The following is a 27,020-nucleotide window of genomic DNA, read 5'->3' on the forward strand; positions in this document are numbered from 1 at the left end:
TGATCTGCATATTCAAGGGGTAGATCTGCCCCATGCATTTGAAAGACACCCAAAAGACATTTAATCTCCACGACACACACCCCAAGAATCATGGGAGCTGTAGTTTATTAAGGGCATTTGGAATTGTAGTTCGGGGGGGGGGGGGATAACACTTCCCAGGATTCTTTGGGGAAAGCCATGTGTGCTGGGATGTGCCCAAGTTCCCGGGTCCAACCCCTGGTATCTATATACCTCTATCCTAGCTTGGACCCCATTGCTTTTAAGCAGACCTACCTGAATATAAGCCTCACTTCCCCCCCCCCCCAAAAAAAATTCCAACCGTGAAAAGTTAACGTGCGGCATAAATTGACAAAAATTTCAAAAATAGGCGACGATATCACTGCTGAAACAGACATACGGTAAAAACGGAACACACAAAAAACGTTTTGTTCATTTGCCATTTGCGAGTTTGAGTGCCTGCCGAGTTGTAGCAACTGAAGAGCGATTCGCGATTTTAGCAATTGTACAGTAACTTTTGCTGGCTTGCAAGATCAAAGGCTTAAATCGGCTCGGAGTTAACAATTCTACCAACCGCAGCGATTTTCAGCCTGTAACCCAATTTTAAGGCGGCGGCTTATATTCGGGTATTGTCTTCTGCTTTTGTTTTCCCTCCTTGAATTTTAAAGGTGGGGCTTATTTGCAGGTACAGCTTATATTCGGGTCGATACAGTACGTTGGACTCCAGAAATCTAGGGGTGGAGTAGTTCATTGCCCACAGGTGCTATGGGAGGGGAAGAAGGAGAGGGGGATTCTGGAATATTTGGAGTGGCTGAAATCTCTGTGCTTTGCTGATGCCCTCGAACTGGAGTCAGGGATTTAAAAATAAACCCTGATGTGCAGGGGACAGGCAGGAAAACTCGAGCCAGCTGGGTGCTATATTTAATGCCGGCCGCCTCTCCCCTGTCAAGTTACCTTCTCCTTGCTGCACTGCTGCAGGGTGCTTTAAACTCGAGGGAAAGCTTCATTCATGAAGCTCAGCCACAGTGTAAGGTTCTGAGATTTCTGACCCCAATCGTTCAAAGACACGAGCATGCAGTGACCTGCGTTTCTTTACTCTTTGATTCATAATCTTAATATCATACGGAAACCACTTTGCGAGGGCAACTGCACTGAAGGGACCTGAGGAAATGTGGGTGGATGAGAAGGATCACGATTATCAACAGTCTGGAAAGCAAGCCTTATGAGGAACGGTTGAAGGAGCTGTGTATGTTTAGTCTGCAAAAGAGGAAATATGATTGTTGTTGTCTAGTCGTTTAGTCGTGTCCGACTCTTCGTGACCCCATGGACCAGAGCACGCCAGGCATTCCTGTCTTCCACTGCCTCCCGCAGTTTGGTCAGACTCAAGTTGGTAGCTTCGAAAACACTGTCCAACCATCTTGTCCTCTGCCGTCCCCTTCTCCTTGTGCCCTCCATCTTTCCCAACATCAGGGTCTTTTCCATGGAGTCTTCTCTTCTCATGAGGTGGCCAAAGTACTGGAGCCTCAGCTTCAGGATCTGCCCTTCCAGAGAGCACTCAGGGCTGATTTCTTTAAGGATGGATAAGTTTGATCTTCTTGCAGTCCATGGGACTCTCAAGAGTCTCCTCCAGCACCACAATTCAAAAGCATCCATTCTTCGGCGATCAGTCTTCTTTATGGTCCAGCTCTCACTTCCATACATTACTACTGGTAAAACCATAGCTTTAACTCTACCTGTTTAACTCTACCATAGCACCATCTCTACCTGTAGTTATTGTGATGTACGGTTTGCAGCATCTGATGAAGGGGTTAGTTGTCTACAAAATCTGATGACACAATGAAGTTGGAGGGGGCGGCGGCGCATGCCACCAGCCCTGCTATAACAATCCTACTGAATACTTAAAACCGAGTTTTAAAATGTAATTGTAATTGCTGTGACCCTTCTTGGGGCGTTATGGTGAAGGATGGGTAACATATCAGCACCAGCACTTTCATTTGTATTCGGCTTTCTCTAGAGTTTCCAAGGTGCTCGGAGGATGTTTGCCGCATGGGTCCAGTTCCCCTCGCCTCCTTGGGCTGAGAAGCGGTCTCGCTTGTGCACCTGAGGCAGCTTCCAGCACAGGATGAAAACGCTGTTTCTTCCTCTCCGATGGCTCCATTTCTGTGATGTGTCTCGACAATAATAGGTAGCAGGAATCCCAGCGAGAGTGGTTGCTCAGGGATGCAGCTGGTTGCCATGGCGACACTGAGCAGCATCACTGCTTTGCAAAGGCACCAAGAGAACTGATGAAGCCCTTGGCATTTCCCAACAGTTATACCGGTATATATGTATATTTCATAGAATCACAACATTATGGAGTTGGAAGGGAACCGAGGGTCATCTAGTCCAACCCCCTGCAATGCAGGAAAAGATTGGGGGTTTTGTGTGTGTGTGTATTCAATATATTTTTTTAATTTTATTTTTACTTATTGCATTTATATCCCGCCTTTTCCTCCCAAGGAGCTCATGGTGGTGTACATGGCTCTCCCCCCTCCTTATTTAACCCTCTACAACAGCCCTGTGAGGTAGGTCAGGCTGAGAGGAAGCGGCTGGCCCAAGGTCACCCAGTGATATAGTTAAGCACCGAATAGCATATATTTATTAAATCGGCTGACGAAACAGAGATACCAAATCATTTCAGCTTCTGGATTCTTCAGGTGCTCTGAGGTGAATCAAAGGGTAGGACTCGAACCGGTGGCAGTTACCAGAAAGGAGATTCCGACTAAATATCAGGAAGAACTATCTGAAAGAAAGAGCCGCTGGGCAGTGGGATGGACTCCTTCGGAGGGTGGTTGACTCTCCTTCCTTAGAGGTTTTTAATCAGAGGTTTAATGGCCATCTTATCATGGATGCTTTAGCTGAGATTCCTGCATTGCAGGGGGCTGGGCTAGATGACCCTCGGGGTCCCTCCCAACACTACCGTTCTATGAAATGGTAGCAGTTCTACAGCAAGGACAAATGCAGTGTTTGCTGAAGAGGAGCAATGCTGTAACTGGGTTTCATCCTACAGGTTCAAGCTGTGAGGTGTTAAAGTGCAGAAAGAGAGAGTCTGTTTGGGGAAGATGGGATTATTACATCATGTCAGGAAGCACCTGAATTTCATCTGATTGCAACAGCATACTTGCAGGGGGAGAAGGCGGGAGAGTATTCTCTCTCTCTCTCTCTGCTCAGATTCACATCATCTGTGCGTCTGAAGAGTGGAGACACGTCAAAGTAAAATAAACCGTTACTTGCAAGATTCAGACACAAAAGAAAGAAAAACAAACCATCCTGTTTTGATTACAGGTGGGTAGCCGTGTTGGTCTGCCATAGTCAAAACAAAATAAAATAAAAAAGTGAAGAAGTGTGCATGCACACTTCTTCAGCTCATACCAAGAACAAACTTAGTTGGTCTCTAAGGTGCTACTGGAAATAATCTTTTATTTTATTTTGTTCATCCTGTTTTGGTGGTTCTGAACTGACACACAGGCACACACTCCATAGCGAGGCTCTTTGTCTGTGAAGCCAGAGGACTGCGGCTTTCATAGTTACAAGATCCAACAGCATGCATTGGTTCTTAGATGTGCCACCAAATTAATGCGATCTATTTTTTTTTACATAATATTTATTTATTTTAAAAAAACATAACAAACAAAAAACAATAACAACAACATAAAAACTACAATAACATACATTAACAAAACACATCAAAATACAACCTTATTATTTCTATTTAAAAATTCCAATTTTCCTCACATCTTGTTGGGACTTCCTCCTGTCCCCTCCTTCTGTGTCCCTTGAGAATACTTTTTTTTTTGTAACTTCCAAATCGTACATAATTCTGATCTATTCTAGTCTATTTTCTAACAAACAACTTATCCATTTATATTTCTTATCTATTAACTTATAGTATATCCTTGTCTATGCAATTAAATCTATCTCTTATCATTTCATATCATCTTACATCAAAAATAACTAAATTCTGATCTACAGCCTATTTTATACCCAAAATATATCTAACTTTCAATCTTACAATGCTCCTTTAAATACATTTTAAATTTTCCCCATTCTTTCTCCACCGCGTCGTCTCTCTGGTCATGGATCTTCCCGGTCATTTCTGCAAGCTCCATATAGTCCATCATTTTCATCTGCCATTCTTCAATCGTTGATAGTTCTTCTGTTTTCCAGTTCTTAGCGATCAAAACCCTAGCTGCTGTTGTGGCATACAAAAACCAATTCTTATCACTTTTTGCTACAAATTAATGCGATCTAAGCTGATTTATCACATTTATGAGATGTGCAGCAACTCACTTACTCGGGAGTAAGCTCCATTCATCTTTTGCTGTGGCAGCACCTACACATTGAGGCTTCCTGCCCATCTGTTAATCACCTTCTACGCAATTGGCTGAAGACAAGTGTACAATAAAAAGAGGGGAAATATCTGCAAAAACCGGCAGATATATTTTTAAACGGAACGAAATCATGCTTAGGATTCTCCTGCTAGTCAAGTACTTTGTTGACAGCGTAATCCTATACATGTGTATTCAGAACTACCTGTCCCATTGAGTTCAATGGGGCTTACTCCCAGATAAATGGGTAGGGTTGCAGCCTAGATCTGCATAAATCAGCCCAACAAAGGCATATGTCGTAGAATCGTAGAATCGGAAGGGACCCTGAGAGTCATCTAGTCCAACCCCTGCAATGCAGGAATCTCAGCTAAAGCATTCATGGCAGATGACTACCCAACCTCTGTTTAAAAACCTCCAAGGAAGGAGAGTCCAGGATCTCCCGGCATTGACTGTTCCACAGTAAAACAGCTCTTACTGTCAGAAGGTTCTTCCTGATGTTTAGCCAGAGTCTCCTTTCTTGTAAATTGAAGCCATTGGATGTCACATTTGCCAGAGGGTGGCTGCAAATATGGCAGGAAGATTCACGTGCATTCAAACAACCATTGAAACAATTCAGTGTAGCATCACATTTTAAAGGATTATTTTTAGTTGTGCAAAGGTAAAGGTAAAGGGTCCCCTGACCATTAGGTTCAGTTGCGGATGACTCTGGGGTTGCAGCGCTCATCTCGCTTTATTGGCCGAGGGAGCCGGCGTACAGCTTCCGGGTCATGTGGCTAGCATGACTAAGCCGCTTCTGGCAAACCAGAGCAGCACACGGAAACGCCGTTTACCTTCCCGCCGGAGCGGTACCTATTTATCTACTTGCACTTTGACGTGCTTTCGAACTGCTAGGTGGGCAGGAGCAGGGACCGAGCAACGGGAGCTCAACCCGTCGTGGGGGTTCAAACCGCCGACCTTCTGATCGGCAAGAAGAGACTCTTGAGAGTCCCATGGTCCGTATCATGAGAGGAGAAGACTCCCTGGAAAAGACCCTGATGTTGGGAAAGATGGAGGGCACGAGGAGAAGGGGACGACAGAGGACGAGATGGCTGGACGGTGTTCTCGAAACGACTAGCATGAGTTTGGCCAAACTGCGGGAGGCAGTGAAAGACAGGCGTGCCTGCCTGGCATGCTCTGGTCCATGGGGTCACGAAGAGTCGGACACAACTGAACGACTGAACAACAACAAGAGATGGTGCATTGCAAACTGGGGCTGCTGTTTTGCATCCCACTACCAGGGGAATTTGATTGACTGTAAGTTATTGCATTTTAATTTTAAACAACAATAAACTGTTCGTTTTCGCATTTCCCGTCCTGGGACCTCTGGGTGAGTAGCTGGTTATAAATGTCAGAATGAATTTGGGTGGTTTTTAAGGTGGCACAAAGATCTTAGGTGCTGCATCAGGACAACCTTATGGGGATTTGTTGGTCAAGTATTGATTCGTCGACACGAAGGTTCCCAAACTGGGATAGTGGTCTGCGTTAATGTTTGGATAACATTTTGATTCAAGATAGTAGACCGAAATTTGACTTGGCCATGACTTCACCCAATTTTTGGCATGACGGATCCAAACTCACAAACTGCATTCTCCGTTTAAAAACCACAATCTGTTTTTTGCTTTTACAAATTTCTGGGCAATTCCCCACTAGTCATCTAATATTATATATTGCTTATTAGCTTGAATTGTATGCCTAAAACTATTTTATCTATTATGTTTTGTATTTGCAGTATATTGTATGTTGCTGTGTAACATAATATTATTGATTGTAGGTCACATGAGTCGTTTTTTGTGTTTTTTTTGGAGGAAGGAACCAATTAATAATGAGAATAATAAGTAGCAGTAAACTGCCCCGTAGAAGTTTGACAAAGGGTAATATATAATCATGGGTTGTAAACAGCTTAATGGACCCAACATGCTTATTATTTGAAATCTTTAAGATAATATTTTAGTTTTCTGTTAATTATGTTGCTTTGACTGTATACTCTATATTTGACTTTCTTCAGATTGTTTTATTGATGTTTTAATATTCTGTAAACCGCTTTGAGATTTTTCTTAAAAATCTAAAGTGGTAGAGAAATGAAATGAAATGAAATAAATATCCAATCGCCTACAGAAACCTTGAGTTGGAAGTGACCTCAAAGGTCTTCTACTCCAACCCTGCGACCACATAGGCAGGAATGCAGAAACTTAACCCATCAACATAACACAGCAGCCTCAATCAACTCCCTGGGGCTCCAGCACCCTAAGGAACCCCACCTGACGCTTAATCTGAATTCCACCCCCCCCCCCAAAAAAAAATCTGGCCCGGTGTTCCAAGCAATACCAGGCGAACAGATTTAGCCATGTTTTCTTAGTGCCAAGCTTGGTGTTGTAATGCTACCTGCTTTTCAGGTGTCACCTGGCTGGTGTACAGGCTGCATCGCCCTCTGAAGTCATGATATAATGCAGGGGTCAGCAAACTTTTTCATCAGGGGGCTGGTCCACTGTCCCTCGGACCTTGTGGGGGGCCGGACTATATTTTGGAAAATAAAAATACACTGCAAGATGGTCACGCAGCTGCCTCCAGGGGGAACGCACTCTGCACGCGCTCAGGAGCACATCACCGGCGTTGTTGACAAGCAGCAGCCGCTCCATCGGCCCGCCCCTGCGGAGCTCCCAGGCGGCTTGCACCACGCGCTGCGGCCCGTCGTCCGAGGCCAGGTCAGCGGGCGGGCTGCGCACCAGCAGCAGTGCCGAGCCAGGCACCAGGCGGGGGGCCAGCAGGTGTGCCAAGCTCCGGCTGAAGCCCCACAACGCGCCCGTCACGATGCCCATGGCGTGGCTCAGAACCACCGGCAGAGACTTCCTGCAGCCAATCCTAAGCCGTGCCAGCATTGTGGAAGTGGAAGTCAGTTTGCAACTTCTTTACAAGGCAACAGTGCACCGGTTGAGCGGGCGGCAGGGTCCGCGGGCCGGATTTACAAGCCTGGTGGGCCGCATCCGGCCCCCGGGCCGTAGTTTGTCAACCCCTGATATACTTAATGTCTTATTTTAAAAGCTTTCTCCCGGTGTGTTGTACCAGTGCTCCACCAGAGGGTGATGTCTCCCCAGAAGAAAGCTGCAATCTTCGCCCAGTCCCTGTGGGATGGCCAAAGAGCTCTGCAAGAGAAAGGAGGGTGAAGTGAGGCCCTTGGCTTGGCTAATGTGTTATGCGTCACTGTTTGTAGGCACACCCAGTCTCAGAAGATATGACCCATCTCTGAATCATGTGGGCTGACTACTAAGCAAGAGGGCTTAGGAAAATGACCTTAAAATGGGAGTGTCAAGGCAGACCGTGCAGAGACAGCAACATTGTCTTGGATAATATCTGCTCCCTTCGTATATAAAAGAGAGGATGTTGGGGTGTCGCTCCTGGAGGGTGAAAGTTGCCTATGACTTGCTCCAGTGCCGGATTTACATATAAGCTAAACAAAGCTATAGCTTAGGGCCCCACTCTCTTGGGGGCACCAAAAAAAATTAAAGGGAGAAAAAGCCTGGATGTACATTTCCAAAATAGAAGCTAAAAAAACAAATAAAATAAAACCTACATACAGCAACAGTGTTTTGTGTGTTGTGTAGGCTCCTATGATGTAAACAATGGGCCCCGTCTGCTAGCCTGCTCCCTAAAACATCACTGGTTTGCTCCTTTCTATATATAGGGTGCCTACATTCTACATGGACTTTGCATTCTGTATGGACTTTTCAACAATTACTTTGATAAAATACATATTTTGTTATGTGCAAATGGCTTTAGATACCTATTAGGTCCGTAAATTACCATATAGCATATATTCAACACAAGAAAACAGCGGCAATTAGTTGTTGACAAAGGACAGCTGGACATATAAAGGGCCCCATTACCTTCAGTAGCTTAGGGCCTCATCAAACCTAATCTGGCCCTGCTTACTTCCATAAAAGCAGGGTGCATGCTCAACAAGCAAGCCTGGTGCACTGTCATAGGGTTGTTGGGTAGAAAGGTTGCTGAGAGTATTTTTTCTTTTTTTGCAAAAGCTGTTGAGCTTCTTTAGCAAAATCACCAAAATAAATAAATAATGTTTTTCAGCGGTTTTTATGGCTCAAAAACGGGCACTGATGCCAGCTGCAGTATTCTAGATATATCTAGATTGCCGGAAGAAACATCAACAACCTCAGATATGCTGATGACACAACCTTGATGGCAGAAAGTGAGGAGGAATTAAAGAACCTTTTAATGAGGGTGAAAGAAGAGAGCGCAAAATATAGTCTGAAGCTCAACATAAAAAAACACTAAGATCATGGCCACTGGTCCCATCACCTCCTGGCAAATAGAAGGGGAAGAAATGGAGGCAGTGAGAGATTTTACTTTCTTGGGCTCCATGATCACTGCAGATGGTGACAGCAGTCACGAATTTAAAAGACGCCTGCTTCTTGGGAGGAAAGCAATGACAAACCTAGACAGCATCTTAAAAAGCAGAGACATCACCTTGCCGACAAAGGTCCGTATAGTTAAAGCTATGGTTTTCCCAGTAGTAATGTATGGAAGTGAGAGCTGGACCATAAAGAAGACTGATCGCCGAAGAATTGATGCTTTTGAATTCTGGTGCTGGAGGAGACTCTTGAGAGTCCCATGGACTGCAAAAAGATCAAACCTATCCATTCTGAAGGAAATCGGCCCTGAGTGCTCACTAGAAGTACAGATCCTGAAGTTGAGGCTCCAGTACTTTGGCCACCTCATGAGAAGAGAAAACTCCCTGGAAAAGACCCTGATGTTGGGGAAGATGGAGGGCACAAGGAGAAGGGGACGACAGAGGATGAGATGGTTGGACAGTGTTCTCGAAGCGACTAGCATGAGTTTGGCCAAACTGCGAGAGGCAGTGGAAGACAGGAGTGCCTGGAGTGCTCTGGTCCATGGGGTCACGAAGAGTCGGACACGACTGAACGACTGAACAACAACAAGCAGTGTTTTGTTTTGTTTTTTAAAGAGGGGAACTCAGGTGCACACAGTACCGGCACATCTGTTTGTTGTTTAAAAAGCGTGGCACTTACTGTTAACAACTTCATGGTGAGTACCAGCTGTCTTGCCGACGTGCAATGAACGATGGTTGAGAAAGTGATTAATAAATCCTCGATAATAATAATAATAATTCTCTCCTTATTGGGTGTTGTCAGGAAGCGTAGCTGGCCCATGGTGGTAGAGAGAGCTCGTCTTGCTGCCCCCACCAGCCTCACTTCCCAGAATGCATTGGAAGCGAGGAGACATGGCTGGTGATGTTGCTCCAAAACCAATTCCAGAAAGTGTAGCTGGTGGGAATCTCTGGAGAGAGAGCTTTGTTCCACTGTGGGGGTTTTTCTTTCTGGTGACTGGGAGCGGCTGCGGAGACCACATAACACCGGTCTTGAAAGACCTACATTGGCTCCCAGTACGTTTCTGAGCACAATTCAAAGTGTCGGTGCTGACCTTTAAAGCCCTAAACGGCCTCTGCCCGCTATACCTGAAGGAGTGTCTCCACCCCCATCGTTCTGCCCGGACACTGAGGTCCAGCTCTGAGGGACCTGTGAGAAGCCAAGTTACGGGGAACCAGGCAGAGGGCCTTCTCGGTAGTGGCACCCGCCCTGTGGAACGCCCATGTCAAAGAGAAAAACAACTACCAGACTTTTAGAAGGTATCTGAAGGCAGCCCTGTTTAGGGAAGCTTTTAATGTTTAATAGATTATTGTATAATAATCTGGGGAAACGCAGCCAGATGGGTGGGGTATAATATATAATAATTAATAATAATAATAATAATAATAATAATAATAATAATAATAATAATAAGTTAAAATAGCAAGCAAAAAAAGGGGGGAGCAGGAATCCTCAGGCCACTTTACAGTATAAGGTTAAGGCAATTACACCACCACCAGAAGATTGTTTTTTCTTCTCCCACAATGGTAAAAAAAATGAAAATTTCAACACCGCTCTAGTATTAGTTTACCAGAAGTTAGTTTTCCTACTTTGATCCTGGCAAACGCAGGCCGGATGTTTTTTGTTTATGAGACGTGAGTTTCCCTTGCTCAGTGATGCAACGTGCCGCAGCCAGAGTCATAAAACTCCCGGAAGAAATAAGCTCAGAGCGGGAAGGTCTCTCCCTCGAGAAGGCAACGTTTATCAGAAGGCCGCTTTGAATGCTTGCGAAAGAGGCTTGCAAATCCCCACGTCTCACCAAGATACAGACAGTGCTTGGAACGAACTAGTTCAGAAATCTCCGAACTGCACCAGAAAGCAGTCCTTATGACTGAGAGCCAATGTGGTAGATTGGTTAGAGTCTCTCACTAGGACCTGTGATAAAAGGTAAAGGTAAAGGGACCTCTGACTATTAGGTCCAGTCACAGATGACTCTGGGGTTGCTGTGCTCATCTTGCTTTATTGGCCAAGGGAGCCGGCGTACAGCTTCTGGGTCATGTGGCCAGCATGACTAAGCCGCTTCTGGCGAACTAGAGCAGTGCACGGAAACGCCATTTACCTTCCCGCCAGAGTGGTACCTATTTATCTACTTGCACTGCGTGCTTTCGAACTGCTAGGTATGCAGGAGCTTGGACCGAGCAACGGGAGCTCACCCCGTCGCGGGGATTCGAACCGACGACCTTCCGATCGGCAATCCCTAGGCTCAGTGGTTTAACCCACAGCGCCACCCGTGTCCCTAGGACCTGCAATACCAGGGTTCAAATCCCTACTCGGCTATGAAGCACTCTGGGTGACCTTGGGCCAGTCGCTGCCTCACAGCCTACCCTACAGGGTTGTTCTGGGGATTAAATGAGGAGGACAACCACCGACACAGCCTTGAGATCCTTCGAGCTTGGTTCCTTTTTAAAACAAACTTGATTCCTGCATTGCAGGGGGTTGGACTAGATGAGCCCTGGGGGCCCTTCCATGATTCTATTCTATTATTCTGTTCTATCCACCAGGATCCAAATTGCCTGCTTGCAATTTGGGCCTGTTTGCAGGACTGAAATTTGCCGGGTCGGGGAAAGCGACTCTGCAAAAGCAAGAGATAACTAATTGGGTTGTTTTGCTTTCAAGTCCCATGCATGTCATATTATGATGATTAATGTACCCTTTCATGTCCTGGCAGGGCCCAGAGTTTATCCAGTTCTCCAGCTCGACACAATTTGTTACCCTCTCTCGATGAGGGTTCTTTGTGTGTGTTTGCAGGCGTGTGCCAAGTACATGGTGTTACTTGAGACGTTTCGTTTCCTTGATGTTTACCAGACTTACTGATTAAAAAAAAAAATGGTAGCTGCAAAACCAAGATGGGGACCCTGAAGCTCTTCTTAGCAATGCATGAATCTCTTGCCTCAAGGTGGGACTTGAACTCATAGCCCTTGAGATTAAGATCCTCATGCTCTACCAACTGAGCTATCCCACTTGACGTTAATGAGGAAGGGGAGATGCTTTGGGGCTCGTGGGCAAGACCTGCCCTGGAGGTCAAAACACCCACCCCTTATTTATTTCGAGATTTCCGTCCCCCTTTTCAGAAAAAAACCAGGAGGGGCTCTAGCTCAGGCTTCCTCAACCTCGGCCCTCCAGATGTTTTGAGACTACAATTCCCATCATCCCTGACCACTGGTCCTGTTAGCTAGGGATCATGGGAGTTGTAGGCCAAAAAAAACATATGGAGGGCTGAGTTTGAGGAAGCCTGCTCTAGCCCAATGGCAGAGCACCTGAAATGCATGCAGGAGGTCCAAGTTTCAATCTCTGGCGTCTCCAGGTAAGCCTGGGAGAGAAACCTCTGCCCCCCCCATCTGAAACCCTGGAGAGCAGCTGCCAGCCAGAGTGCACTGTACTGAGCTGCATGGACCAGTGACATGAATGCGTACACACCATGCATTTAAAGCACATTATTTCCACCTAAGAACCCTGGGAACTGTAGTTTGTTGAGGGCACTGGGAACTGTATCTGTGCGAGGGGTGAACTACAATTCCCAGGTTTCTTTGCAGAGCCAGATGGGGCAATGGTCTGACTGCACATGGACCATATATTCATAGCACATTATTTCCCCCTAAGAGCCCAGGTTTATTTGGGGGGAAATGGGTGTGTTTTAAATGCAGGCAGCCTCAGCATAAGGCCGCAGCTTCCTATGTTGCTAAATGCAACTGTATAAAATTCAATCAATAGATTGAGATGAACGGTGCAAATACTAGCACAATCTTCTTCTATGGTGTCGATGATGATGAGCCCAGGACATCTAACAAAAGAGAGAGAGAGAGAGAGAGAGAGAGAGGCAGCATTTGTGGGCCTGTGCGCAGTGAAGCAGCAGGAGGAAGCAGGAAATAAAACAGACGAGAGAAGCCTGTTATTTGGGGTGAAATTAGGCCTCAGATGTGATACAACAGAACAGCTAGCACTGAATGTGACTCCCCTCCTCTCAAGTGTTCCAAAAACCTGCTGGAACAAAGAGGACTTAACTTGGTGTTGCCTGAACAAATAAAAAGGTATCAGTAATATTTTGTTTTTCTGGCAGCAAAAAGATAAGGGCAGCAAGTCCCAGGCAAACGTCCCAGGAGAAAATGTTCCACAACTGGCCCTCACACCTGCCTTGCCTTGGTCTGCAAAAGCAGCTCCTCCTCCGAAGGTGAACTTGACACCCAGGCCGACTGATATGGAGGACGTATTCCTGCATTGCAGGGGGTTGAGCTAGATGACCCTTTGGGGTCCCTTCCAAATCTAGTGTTTTCTGATTCTGATTCGCAGAAGAGAAAGCACTGGCATTTTGAACTGCACCTCAAAATAAGGTGTCCATGTGTTCTGGTTTTTTTCAGAGGATAGTCCTAGAATCCTGGGAACTGCAGTTTAAGGGTGCCAGGAAGTATAGCTCTGGGAGGGGTAAACTACAACTCCCAGGATTCCTTGGGAGAAACCAACAGCATGCCAAGGATGTCACCGTTTTTCAGCAGTCTTTCCTAATGAGTACAAGGCCACGTTCACACAATGTACTTAAAAGTGCATGGTGCTCTACCCCCACCCCCGGAAAAAACAAAGAATCCTGGGAACTGTAGTTTACCGCACCGTTCCGAGCACCTTTAACGAACCACATTTCCCAGGAGTTTTTTTTGGGGGGGGGAGCCTAGTTCTTTTCATTTATGCTTATTAACAGAAGCTGCGGTCGTGGTTTCCTTCCCAATTTCGCACGTAGCGTGTGCCTCCGCCTGAAGTTGCGCTTGTCCTATTGTTCGCTCGGAAAAGGCGAGGAGGGCAGACGCCGCAGCCCAGCCCAGCCCAGCCCAGCTCGTGTGTTTCACCCCGATTAGCTCATCCGACCCTCCTCTCCGCCCCGTTTTGGGGATGGAGGCGTCACCTGAGCTGACGTAGCCAGGCTGGCCGACCCTATATAAAGCGCCGCAGCGGCAGTCCCAGCCCTTAAATCCATATACGCCTCTGTGTTTTTTTGTGGACGTGGAGTGTACTCCCAATATCTCCTTTTCAAATGGGCTCCGTCGCCTAGCGTTTATCCCCCTGAGCCAGGTCACTTGTGGTCTGAAGCTGCTGGGATTTTGCTGAGCGCAGCGTTAAGTCTTAAAGGTAAAAAAAACCTCTCTCTCTCTCTCTCTCTCTCTCTCTCCCTTTCTTTCTCTGGCCGCCATGCAGCAATGCTCTTCTCGCTCGAAGATCTGTGAGCTTCCGCTGTTTAATTTTTTTTTTAAAAAAAGCATATTTATCTTGGGGGCATGAGCGTTGCGCGTAATTGCGTGGATTTAAATTTAAATCCTTTAAATCGCTTGCATGCTGTTTTTATTTATTTCTCTCTCCCCCCCCCCCGAAAATTCAGCCTGCTGAAGCCTGAGGGGAGGGGGAGGACACTTCAGAGGGAAGCTTCGCTGGCTTACCTTTGGGGGTTTTGTAATTTATTTTTATTTGAAAGATAGTAACACTCCCGCTTAAGCGCCGTCTGATTTTAAACCCTCTTGGCAAGTGAAAGGCTGGAGAGGCTCGGTTCGAAATACACGGCGACTCAGAAAATCCCACTGAGGTCAATGCGATTTGATCGCATGTAAGCGGCGCTTAATTAGGTTTGCAACAGAAGCCCTTATTGGAGGCGGTGGCGAGACGTAGTTCCGAGCAGGACCCGGCTGTAAAAAGTGCTGGAGAAGTTGTGAAATTCGAAAACGCCGATCTGTTTTTGGCTAAAGCAGCCAGCGCCTCGGGTTATGGCGGCTTGCTCGACTGCTGCGAGGGGGGGGGGGGCGCCGGGGTGTGTGTGTGGAAGCGACCTTTGCTTTATAGCTCCTGCCAACTTTTAAAATGTGTTGATGTACTGAAAATTGGGAGGAATGTGCAGATTTCGATCGTTCAAGTAGTTAAGGGAATCGCTTCGGGAAAGGGGAGATTGTTTTGGTAAACCGTAAGGGCGTGATTGTTTACTTACTGAACTCTGCATCCGCTCTATACAAAAAGAGTGAACGTTCTACTCTTTGGATGAACGTTCTACTCTTTGGATGAACGTTCCATTCCCGGGTCTCAGCGTTCCATTCCCGGGTCTCAACGTTCCTTTCGGGTCTCCGCCCTTTCTCGCGGCCTGCCGACCACCGCCTTAATGGGCGGGGGGGCAGCGTGGACTGGAAACCTTTTAAATTTTATTACCTGTAACCCAGCTGCCACCACTCGGGCGGTAGTTTTCTTTGCGTTTTCTCTTCCGCTGGTGGAACTTAATATTTATCCGTCCGCTCCTTTTCAAGTCGCCGCCTTTCGCTGCCTGACAGCTGTGCAGCAATCCTGCCTGCATGTGGTGGTTTTGTGGCCATATTGGCTGAGAGCAAACACTCGGGGGCACCGACGCCAAAATTCGGCTCCTTTTGCATAATTTGTTTCTACATCTGTTCCCCCCCCCCCGCTTCCTCCTCCATGTCCCGAAGTGCTGTTTCAGCGCACAAAAGCGACACGCGCCCAGCTTGTGCGTTTCGACTGCAAAGGCTGGGGTTTCAGGAAGGAGGTTTCTATATGTGTAGGTTGCAGACGCAGCAGCGAGCCAGTTCAGTCCGGATTTGGGCTGCTTGGCTGTGGAAGACTTCCCCCACCCGCTAAACGCGCACACACAAAAGACATATGAGAACATTATGTAGAAAGGCACAAAGGAAGGGAGGATCTGTCCACCCGCTCTCCTGAGTCAATTGAATGTGGTGTTCGGTTCCCCCTACCCCGCAAAAATCTCAAATTATTTTACTTGAGATGGGAGGGGGGGGAGAGTTTAGCGTGTGCTTCTGTCTGAGTGCATTTTGTAGCCCAGAATCTTTCCACTTGAAAGGAACTGGGAATGCGGGAGTCTGTTCTGACAAGAGAGAGCAGGATTGTGTGTGTGTGTGTGTGTGTGTAAACTAGTATAAACCAGATCTCTGATTCCCTGTTGGTGGTTTTGACTCATTTAATGCCTCGTGTCCTCTGCTCTTTACCAAAACAATAGACTAATAATGTTCCATGTTAGTCTCTTGATAGTTTACAGTGTGGTAATATGCAAAAACCCCTAAAGTTAAAAAAGGGGGGGGGGGGGTTCAAATTAAAGGAGACTGGCTTTTGCAGAGAATGGCTTTTGTTGGCTTAAGAGAAGTTTTGCTTATTCAAATCAACGTCTGGGACTACGTCTAGGAGAACCCAGTGGGGCTTCTTAATGGCCAAGGTCACAGGGACAGACTTGACCCCTCACCCAAATGGTGCACCCCCTTTTTTAACTTTTTCGGTTTGTTTGTGTGTTCTACATATATATATATATATATATATATATATATATATATATATATATATTACTCTGCTTTCAAGTTGGCTGTACAAAAATGTTAAACAATAGAAACCTGATACCTATAAAATAAAATCCGCAACACAACAAAACATTGTTCTCTACAAGTGAGGGAATAATGCTGTTTCAGTCCTTTGGAAAAAGTAAAGCCCTGCATAAGGGGGTGCCAAAACAAACCAAACTAAAGTTTTTAAATTTGTTATGTGTTTCCACAGGGAACATCTTAGTCCGATTTGTGTGAGTCCTCCATGCAGAAAAAAACTTTGGCTGGGGCTGTTGGGAGTTGTAGTCCAGGCATAGAACCCCTTTTGCAAACTTGCTGGACTACAACAGGCATAGGCAAACCCGGCCCTCCTGATGTTTTGGGGCTACAACTCCCATCATCTCCTACCACTGGTCCTGATAGCTAGGGATGATGGGAGTTGTAGTCCAAAAACATCTGGAGGGCCAAGTTTGCCTATGCCTGTTGTAGTCCAGCAAGTTTGCGAAAGGGGTTCTAATGAGTGAAATTATATAGGAAATATTACATTCTAGCACTAGCACATTTTCTTTGGTCATATTTACATTACAGGCTTCCAGAAGAATAACGTCACATCAACACCATAAAGCACATGGCTTCTCCCCAAAGATTGTTGGGAACTGTAGCTGCAATTTCCCGCACCCATAACAAACTACAATTCCCAGGATTCTTTGGGGGGGAGCCATGTGGTTTAAATGTTTTAGTGTGGCTGAGCCCCCACTTTCTCCACTAAATGCGAACTGCTAAATCAAGAGGCGGCATGGGTTATTACTACAAAAATCCTACCATCACCACACCCTTGAATTAGGTTCAGGGCCTGAATTTGTATCCAAGCTTGAAATGTTCAAATGTTTTTTATACATACCAGATTTCACTCCACTATCTTAAGTGTTTGAGAGGGAACTACGAAGCAAGCCAGCCAAGATTACTGTTTACTCTTTTGTGCACAGCAGGCTAATTTTTCTCCCGAGTTGCCCAATGTGTTTTGACCGTTCCTGTTAGATAGTCTGGACCTGATGAAAAGGTTGCTAGGAACTGGTAGCTCCTGCCCTACCTCTTGAAAAATAAGTTAGCCAAATACTAAATACAGACAAAAGTGTCAGTTTAATTCTATACCCAAAATACGGGTTGGCAGATTCAAATTGTCACATAAAATTTGATATTGAAGTTAGATAAGTGATAGTTATAGATGAAATAATGTTAAGATTATTAAATAAGAGTAGTTTATTTGTGTATTAATATGAGAATAGAAAAAGGTAAAGAAATTACAATATGATTTACAAGGGAAGCAGACGGAGAGGGCATGAGGAAGTCAACTTACAATGTTTTAAAAGAAGGTTAGATAGATATAAATGTTTTTATTAGTCTTATTTGTTTTGTATATTGTCATAATGTTTTTTCCCTTTTTTGTTGTATGTGTAGTTTGTTTGTGTTTTGTTAAAAAACCAATAAATTTTTGAAAAACAAAAACAAAACAAAAACAAATTGTCATGTAAAATTCATCCCTGCTGCTTCATGATCTTGTTCTCTCTTCCCCGTGTTATTTGCACTTTTCAGCTGATCTTTCCTTCTGCTTGCTTCTCGGCACAGGCAGGAAATGTGGATAAATTATTAATATTTATTGAATTTATATACCGCCCTGTACCCGGTGGTTCGCAGAATAAAATCAAGATAGAAAACCACAAGATACCTAATAACAATAAAAACAACAGACCAATAGAGGAGGGTTTGGTAACAGGCACAGGTGCAAAACCAGGCCGAACTGACAACTGTTTCTTCCCTCATGGAAGCTGGATTACAGGCAGCTTACTCCTTCCCCCAGCAGCTGGCTGTTGTGAGCCTGTCTGCTTTCGGAGGCTTGGCTGTGCCAAGTGTGTTCTGGAGTTTCGCTTCGGTCCCTGCCCACGTGCCATCTCCACCAATGCTTGCAGTTTTGTTGTGGAATGTGCTGCCGCAGCATGAAACCTCTGGCGAGCGCTCCGGAAAAATGCTGCTCAAAGAGGTTCTTGTGTAACAAACTCAACTTCGAGAAAACCATGCCATGCAGAACTGGAGGCAGGGACTCTTCTCATGCGCTATAGACCAGTACAGACCCGTTTTACCCCATGCCCTGCAAACTTGCCACGGGGCCAGGTGGGCAAACAGATCAGATCACTCACTGAGCAGCCTGGAACGGATACTGCCCTGCCCTCTTCAGTGCTGCGTTTCCGATTCAGGTGCAAACTTAACCCACACTGCTCTAGCCAGTTAGCAATGCTGGGATGTGGTGAAATGTTCAGTGCCCTCCAGGGATGGGGAACTTCAGGCGCTCCAGATTTTGTTAAGAGCCTCGCTCTCCCCTCGGTCCCAGCCAGCTTGGTCAGGGATGATGGGAGCTGTAGTCTAGCTGCAAGCAGAGGACCACAGGTTCTTGGTCCCCACCTGGCTCACACGGTTTGGGCAGACAGCTTCTTGCATCTTGAGCAGAGCTCACACAGGTGGTCTTTGCATGGTGGGTGTTTGTGCGCGGCTTTAACCAACTGATGCCTTTTGAAAAGCATGGAAGCAAACCTTGCCCTTTAAAGTGGCCTGTACTGGCCTGGGACTGAGGGGGAATTGTAACCCCAAAAATGCAGAGGGCACCAGGTTGCTTGGCATCTGTCTGTCTCGGGAGGAGTGCATCTTTGGGGGTGAGCGCAAGCTGTTGGACGGTTGCAGCGCCTGCTGTGGCTGTAGAGACCGATAGGGGAGAGACATGTTTTGCTGCAGCTGGGGCAGACGAAGGCGTCCGGTTGTGCTGCTGCGGATGGTACCATGGCCTTTCAGGTTGGGGTCTCTCTTTACTACGGCTACTTCCCGCACCCTGACGACAGGCTCTTTGTTTTGTCTCCCAGGGTTTACAACTTGCACAAGAACGAAGACAAAGAAACATGGCAGCAATCCCGTCAAGCGGCTCGCTTGTGGCAACCCACGACTACTACCGAAGTAAGAACGGGGAACGGGTGCGGGTTGTGCAGAGTAAGCTCCAGAGGGAACCCTAGGCGTCTCCAGGAGGACCTTTGGTTGTGGGGCTGAGAAATACTTGCGCTTCATGCCTCGTAAGAGTCAGTGCTGCAGGGCTAGATCAGGGTTTCCCAGACTCGAGTCTCCAGCTGTTTTTTTTTTACTACAACTCACATCATCCCTAGCTAGCAGGAGCAGTGGTCAGGGATGATAGGAATTATTGTTCCAAAGCAGCTGGACTACTCTAATGCAGGGGTCAGCAAACTTTTTCAGCAGGGGGGCAGTCCACTGTCCCTCAGACCTTGTGGGGGGGCCAGACTATATTTTGGAGGGGGGTGGAAATGAACGAATTCCTATGCCCCACAAATAACCCAGAGATGCATTTTAAATAAAAGCACACATTCTACTCATGTAAAAACATGCTGATTCCCAGACTGTCAGTGGGCCAGATTTAGAAGGCGATTGGACCGGATCCGGCCCCTGGGCCTTAGTTTGCCTACCCATGCTCTAATGGTTTGGGTGTTGGACTGTGACCGGGGAGACCAGAGTTCGAATCCCCACTCAGCCCTGGGAGACCTTGGGCTAGTCACTGCTGCTTAGCCTAACCTACCTCGCAGGGTCGTTGTGAGGATGAAATGGGGAGGAGAACCATGTATGCCAGCCACCTTGCTTGAGCTCCTTAGATGAAAAAGGCGATATATAAATGTAACTGATCATGATGATGATGATAATAGTAATAATAAAGGTGTGGAATGAAGTAAAATTAAAGAAGAATAAATAGAGGGGAAAACAATATGCACAAATAACACCATCAGTAAATCACCCATCAGTTCATGCTTTTTGCAAAGGACCTTTTTATCATCTTAGAAAAAGAAGAAGAAGAATAAAAAGACCCCTGTTGGTGGGCTATTTTATTACAAGACCACGATGCTGTGGGCCTCCTGGTTCTTTCTTAATAGCCCCCCAGGGTGTTCGGAGCCCAGCGCCCACAAATGGATAGGGACTGGCTAGAAAAGATTCTCCTTGCATTCACCACAATCATGCGCAGATAGCTTGTGGGAGAGGGCAGACGTTCCTATGGCTTGCACCGGGGTGAGTCTGGAGCAGGGAATAAGTGGAGGGAGAAGAAGACACCTGCTTGCCGGCTTCTCCAAACCTCTCTGGGTGTCTTGAATTACGCTGCCTGCCAGGGGCCTCGAGCTCGCGGGCGCCACTTCTCAATTCAACATCCTCCCAGCATTTTATTCCCTTCGAGGGAACCTTCCTAAACGTTCTTGCAGAGGGAGAAGGCGCTGCTGCGTTGGAGCCGAGCCCCCATAAAAGGTCAGCTCCAACGGTTCTGCTAAACAAAGCCTGTGGGTTTTTTTGGACGGGAGGCTGAATGTCCTCTTTTGTCTCTCTCTGGGCTCCGAGCCCAGTGTGCTCCTCTAAAAGTGTAGCAGGGCTGGTGCTGCAGGAGAAACCAGTAAGGGAAAAGTGGTCTCCTTGGAGAGGTGGGGTCTCCTCTCTGCTCCAGTTTTGAGAATGCAAGTTCTTTAGCCAGCGAGAGTTTTGAGAGCAGCTGCTGTTTGGTTGTGCAAGCCAAACGCTCCGCAAGGATCTGGATTCCCGTTGCTTTGACCACTGCTTCCAGTGGAAGTCCTTGCTAGAGACAAAAGTAGTGTTTGGTCTCTCCTTCCTTCCTGGTTTCAGAAGGTCTTCCCACGAAACACAGCACTGGGGTTGGATTTAAATCACTAGTCAGTAAGACTTGATTTAAATCACATTTTTTTTGTTTTTTTACAGAAAGGCGCATTCTTGCTGGTATAATAATATTTACGAGATCATTTTTTGGAATAATAAATTTTCGGAGTGGTTTTTACAGTTATATCAAAAATTACTGATTTGGTTATACTATTAGAAATACAATGACAGATAATTGTGAAATGACTGTGAGGTTTAATAAGTTAACTTTTATATTTGGGCAACTTTTCTGCTGTACTTTATTGGAAGGAGAAAAACAATTGTTTCCTTAATAACAATTTAAACAATATATTTAACTAAAACACTAACCTTATAGCATATGTATCCATGTTAGTTAACTGATGTGGTTAAACAATTCCTTTTTTAAAAAAAACAAACCTAAGACTGAGTTTTAGCACACATGAAAAACTTAAAACAAATCCTTATTTCCTGATGAATAGCCTTTGGACTATAATGTAACTTAAGTAGAAAACTGTATTTAGAAAGATTTTTCCTCCAAAAGCATTTTATTTTAAAAATCCAATTTAAATTTTTTAAAAATCCAATTTAAATTTTTTTTTTGTAAATCGTTGATTTTTATCAACCAAAATGGTCAAAGGCCTGGAAACAATGCCTTATGAGGAACGGCTTAGGGAGTTGGGTATGTTTAGCCTGGAGAAGAGAAGGTTAAGGGGTGATATGAAAGCCATGTTCAAATATATCAAAGGATGTCATATAGAGGAGGGAGAAAGGCTGTTTTCTGCTGCTCCAGAGAAGCGGACACGGGGCAATGGATTCAAACTACAAGAAAGAAGATTCCACCTAAACATTAGGAAGAACTTCCTGACAGTGAGAGCTGTTCGGCAGTGGAATTTGCTACCAAGGAGTGTGGTGGAGTCTCCTTCTTTGGAGGTCTTTAAGCGGAGGCTTGACAGCCACCTGTCAGGAATGCTTTGATGGTGTTTCCTGCTTGGCAGGGGGTTGGACTGGATGGCCCTTGTGGTCTCTTCCAACTCTTTGATTCTATGATCCACCCTGGGTTGGACCCACTCCATATTTTTAATGCAGATTAAAAGCTCACAGCTCCTCTCAAAGAATCATGGGAGCTGCAGTTTACCCCTCGCAGAACTACAATTCCATCACCCTCATGAAGCGTCTCTGACATGGTTGTTCACGCCGTGCACATTGGGAGTAGGACTGGGCGATATATCGTGTGTCTGTGTGCTATGCAAAAACCACAAGTGTGGAAAAAGCTGTGAAACCAGACAATGCTTCTACGTAGCTCCGTCCTGATTTCAGGCCTCGTGATACATTGGCGTGTCATGAATAGATATGGCCCTGCCCCGGTTGGGAGCATGGGGAGAGCTCCACTGCGGTTTGCGTTATTCCTGCGCGTTTCCCGGCTGCAGCGGGAACTGTGGCGCGTGGTGATCTAATGGGGCGAAATCATGTCTTGTCTTGCAGGGCGTCTGGGTTCCACTTCCAGCAACAGCTCCTGTGGAAGTGCAGAGTATGGGGAAGTCATCCCTCACCACCCAGGTCAGTATCTTTGCTTCTGAAGGTGTCACCTTTGCTGTGGGTTGCCTGCAAGTTCGTTTTAGGATGCATATTCCGTTTCTCTGGAGTGCTGGCTTGGACCGCAGTGCCTCGCTCTTTGGCCTCTGCTCTTGACAGGTGTGGGAGCAGAGGCAGTTTTAGGGCAGTCCTATCAGTTCACCAGGTGCCCAGGGACCACTTGCCCAGCTTTGGGGGAAAGAGGGTGGCAAGTCCTAGAGTCCTCCCCCCCCACCTTCCTAAAGCCCGGCAAGCACTTGCTGGGCTTTGGGAAGGACGAAGATGGGCTCTAGGATCCTGCCAGAGCCTTGTACCTCCTTCCCAGCTTTGGGAAGGGCAGCAAATTTTGGTCTCGTGCATATCATCAAGGTCTGCCCTTGGTGGGAGTCCTGTGGCCAGGGGCGATGGAAGTTTTAATTCAGCAACATCAGAAGGGCATGTCTTCCTCATCCTTGTTATTTTAATGTATTTTAATATTTGTTGGAAGCCGCCCAGAGTGGCTGGGGAGATCCAGCCAGATGGGCGGGGTACAAGTAAAAAATTATTAAATTACTACTATTATAAGTTCAGGGCTCTTGTGGAACTTGGGTACAGGGTACCTTAAGGACCGCCTGAGCTCTTGTATCTCAGATAAGTCTCTGAGATCATCCAGAGAAGGGCTGTTAGTAGAAGCCCAGCTGGCTTCCACTACAAGCCAGGCATTTTGTGTCTCTGTTCCCATTCCTGTGGAGCACTCTTCCAGCAGAGATTCATAAAGCCATCCTTGGTTTTGCTTCTGCTGAAGACTTTTTCATGCCCACGGGCAAATGCTGCTATTTAAAACCTTTTGAGTAGCCGGAAATTTTAACGATTACTTTGCTTCTGGTTTTATATTTTGTCTTTTTTTAAAAAAGAATTTATTGGTGTTTCCACATAAAAAATAACAAATAAAAAAACAACAAATGAAAACATTCAATCAACATATAAAACAAATGCAATAAACAATACTAATAACAATAAAATAAAAACTAATACATACCTCAACAACACAGAAACACAGGAATCTATTAATTAAATTCTTATTTCGAATCTTATTTAGGGGGACTTCCCCCGTTCTCTCTTCTGCGTTCAATTTCTAATCTACTTTAGTAACTTTGTAACTAGTTTAACATTCATTCACCACACTTCTTAATCTTCAAATAAACATCTTATACAACTTATATCATTCAACTTATTATTATCACATAAAATCTTATTTCAAATCTTAACTTTTTATATCTTTTTTTCTCTTAACTTAGTAAAACTATTGCTGTTATTACTTCTAATTCCTACCTTAATAATAATATAATCAAAACATTATCATAAAGAGCCTAAATATTTCTTCCCTTCTCCAAATCGCTTGTTTCCCTCTGTCGTAGGAGTACCCTGGTTAGCCATCCTGATAAATCTCATAAATTTATGGTTTTATATTTTGTCATGTGCATATTGTTGTACAACACCCTGAGACACACACACACACACACACACACACACACACACTGGTACCTCGGGTTAAGAACTTAATTTGTTCTGGAGGTCTGAAACCGTTCTTAACCTGAGGTACCACTTTAGCTAATGGGGCCTCCCGCTGCTGCTGTTCTCATCCATTTCTGTTCTCATCCTGAAGCAAAGTTCTTAACCCGAGGTACTATTTCTGGGTTAGCGGAGTCTGTAACCTGAAGCATCTGTAACCTGAGGTACCACTGTACACACACACACACACACACACACACACACAATGAAAACACAACATGCATAATAAAACAGCCCAATAGGCTCCCTCCCACAGACACATTTACAAGACCGTAGAATGTTCACCGTGCCAAATGCCTGGTTGAAGAGAAACTGTTTTTGCCTCGTGCCTAAAGATATGTAACAAAGGCACCAGGCAAGGCTCCCTGGGGAGAGCATTCCGCAAACGTGGGGGCCACTACTGAAAAGGCCCTGTTCTCGTGTTGCCACCCTCTTGCGAAGGAGGCACACAAAGAAGGGCCTGAGATGATGATGACGGGGTCCAGGTTTGTTCACATGGAGAGAGGCGGTCCATGAGGTATTGCAGTCCTGAGCTGTTTAAGGCTTATCCGTCATAACCAGTACTTTGTGTTGGGCCTGGAAATTAATTGGCAACCAGTGCAGTCAGGCCAGGATTGATGAAATGTGCTCAAACCGTCTTGTTTCGGTGAGCAATCTGTCTGCCAAATTCTCCCCCAGCTGGAGTTTGTGTACATCGAAGAGGAGCCCCCATTTTCTGACTGCGACACTTGTGTCCATTCTCATAGGTCTCCCCAAGTCTGACCCTGGGCACTGGTGGGCCAGCTTCTTCTTTGGAAAGACGACCCACCCAGTAATGACAACTGTGTCGGAATCCCCAGAGAAGTAAGTGAAATTGTGCCGAGATTGGAAATGGAATATCACACGTGTGTGTGTTTGGATCTGAAGTGGGGATCTTGGAAAATCACGAACAGTCGTGTAACTGGGGTAGGAGATCTGGGAAGCAGTGTTTTCTCGGCCCCGCTGTTCTTCACTGATTCTGTAACTAGCTCAATCCTTGTCCTTCCTGACTATATACTTCCTAAATGTGTAGATTAGTGTTTGAGTTAAACTTTGGAAAATATTTAAGTGTTGCATTTTATTTCCAACATTGGCATATGCTTATATACGGTCCTATATGGGGAGGGGTGGAGAGTGTGCAATGTAAAAGATTTGTATCTGTTACAGAATCATAGAGTTGGCAGGGACCCCAGGGATCATCTAGTCCAACCCCCCTCCAATGCAGGAACCTCAACGAAAGCACCCATGAGAGAGGGCCATCCAAACTCTGCTTTTAATCCACACCTGCTTTTCTGCATCCAATTGCTGGGTGAGAGGGAAGAATTGCGTGCAGCACAAGCTTCTAGTCCCCTGTGCCGAGGCCATTTATTTATTTGTCTTAAAAAAACGAATTCCCCAAGCAGAGTACAACAACAAGAGGAGGAAAGGGGGAAAACCCTGTTGTTGTTTTTTTTGAGGATCAGCTCAAAGTTGTGCTGCTTCTTTTGCAAAGGGAAAAGCCCTGTTTTATTGAGGATCAGCTCACTGTTGTGCAGCTCCTTTTGCAAAGAGGAAAAGCCCCGTTTTCGTGGGGTTCAACTCACAGTTCTGCAGCTTCTTTTGCAAAGGGAAAAGCCCCGTTTTTTGAGGATCAGCTCACAGTTGTGCAGCTCCTTTTGCAAAGGGGAAAAGCCCCGTTTTCATGGGGTTCAACTCACAGTTCTGCAGCTTCTTTAGGAAAGGAAAGGGAGCCGTTTCTACAGTTTCCAGACAGATAATCTAATCAGCCAGTCACATGTCGCTGGGGAAACAAACAGCCTCCGTCTGCAGACCATTCAACAATGGAGGCCTGGGCAAGGGGCTGTGGCCGGAAAGGGAGCCAGCGATCGACCACACATTCGCTCCATAAGACGAACAGACCTTTCCCCTTACTTTTTAGGAGGGAAAAAGCTGTGTCTTAAGGAGCGAAAAATACAGGTAATTCAAATTTGGTGGGTTTTGGCTCCTGAGTATACACATTTAGGATTGCTCTGTACACTTTCAGGGCAAGTGAGCTACAATACTGCTTAATCGGTAGAGTGTGAGACCCTTAGTCTCAGGGTTGTGGGTTCGAGCCCCACGTTTGGCAAAGGATTCCTGCATTGCAGGGGGGTTGGACCAGATGATCCTCGCAGTCCCCTTCCAACTCTACAATTCTGTGATTCTCAAGTGACGGTGCTGCTGTTCTGACCCTTTGATCTCTCTCTCTCTCTCCCCTTTGACCTTCCAGCTCAGGTACTTTCCAGGTGGCGAACGGCATGATCACATGTGGCCTGGCTCAGGACGTGATGAGGAAGCGCCACGCCAGCGAGCCCAGCAAGCCGAACGCGGGTCCCACCGCGTGAGGAGGCTGGCTCCCCCCCTGGCCAGACGCTTCTGACTTGGAACGCTAGGAGGCAGAGCCCATTTTCCACTCCCCTTCCCCGTAGAGTAGGACAGGCTGCTTCGAGTACTCCTTAGACGTAGGTTTTTATAAAAGCAAGAAACGGCAACTAAAAAGGAAAAAAAAAAGAGAGAGAAATCTTCTGTACCATCCTTTTCTACAACTTTCTTTTTTTTTGTGCAGCTACATCTTCTAACTCCTCCCTCCCCACCCAACGATGCCTTGTTAACACTTAATTCTTGTTTTGTACTCGTCTGATGGAAACTAATAAATCCTGAGCAGCCTTTTAAACCACTTGCGTGTGTGGCTTTGTACTCTTGCGAACGGAAGGCGCAAAAACGTCCATCTGGACTGGGTTGCCCCAGCCACTCTGGTCAGCTCCCAACAAAATATTAAAAGCACAATACAGCATCAAACATCTAAAAGCTTCCCTATACAGGGCTGCCTTGTTACTTAGCGTTAGTGCAGGTTCTTAAGATTTAGTGTCAGGAGTATAACGTATTCCTGGACACCGCAGAGTTAGACGCAGACTTTTCTGGAAGCTTCTGGCTGTTGTGAAATTGACTAGACAGCTCAACGCAAGAACTCAGCAACTCACTGGATAACT

General features: G+C 45.9%; 1 protein-coding gene across 1 annotated transcript; it reads left to right on the plus strand.

Moving 5' to 3' along the window:
* The first annotated feature begins 13,791 nt into the window (after positions 1 to 13,791).
* PPDPF (pancreatic progenitor cell differentiation and proliferation factor) lies at positions 13,792 to 26,541 on the plus strand. The gene is made up of 5 exons (XM_033153734.1): positions 13,792 to 13,960; positions 19,059 to 19,149; positions 22,354 to 22,428; positions 24,741 to 24,837; positions 26,261 to 26,541. Exons 2-5 carry the CDS (start codon positions 19,095 to 19,097, stop codon positions 26,373 to 26,375), a joined length of 342 nt encoding a protein of 113 aa, XP_033009625.1. The 5' UTR covers positions 13,792 to 13,960; positions 19,059 to 19,094; the 3' UTR covers positions 26,376 to 26,541.
* Positions 26,542 to 27,020: the final 479 nt, after the last annotated feature.

Source organism: Lacerta agilis, chromosome 6, assembly GCF_009819535.1.
Source record: "Lacerta agilis isolate rLacAgi1 chromosome 6, rLacAgi1.pri, whole genome shotgun sequence".
Taxonomy (NCBI): domain Eukaryota; kingdom Metazoa; phylum Chordata; class Lepidosauria; order Squamata; family Lacertidae; genus Lacerta; species Lacerta agilis.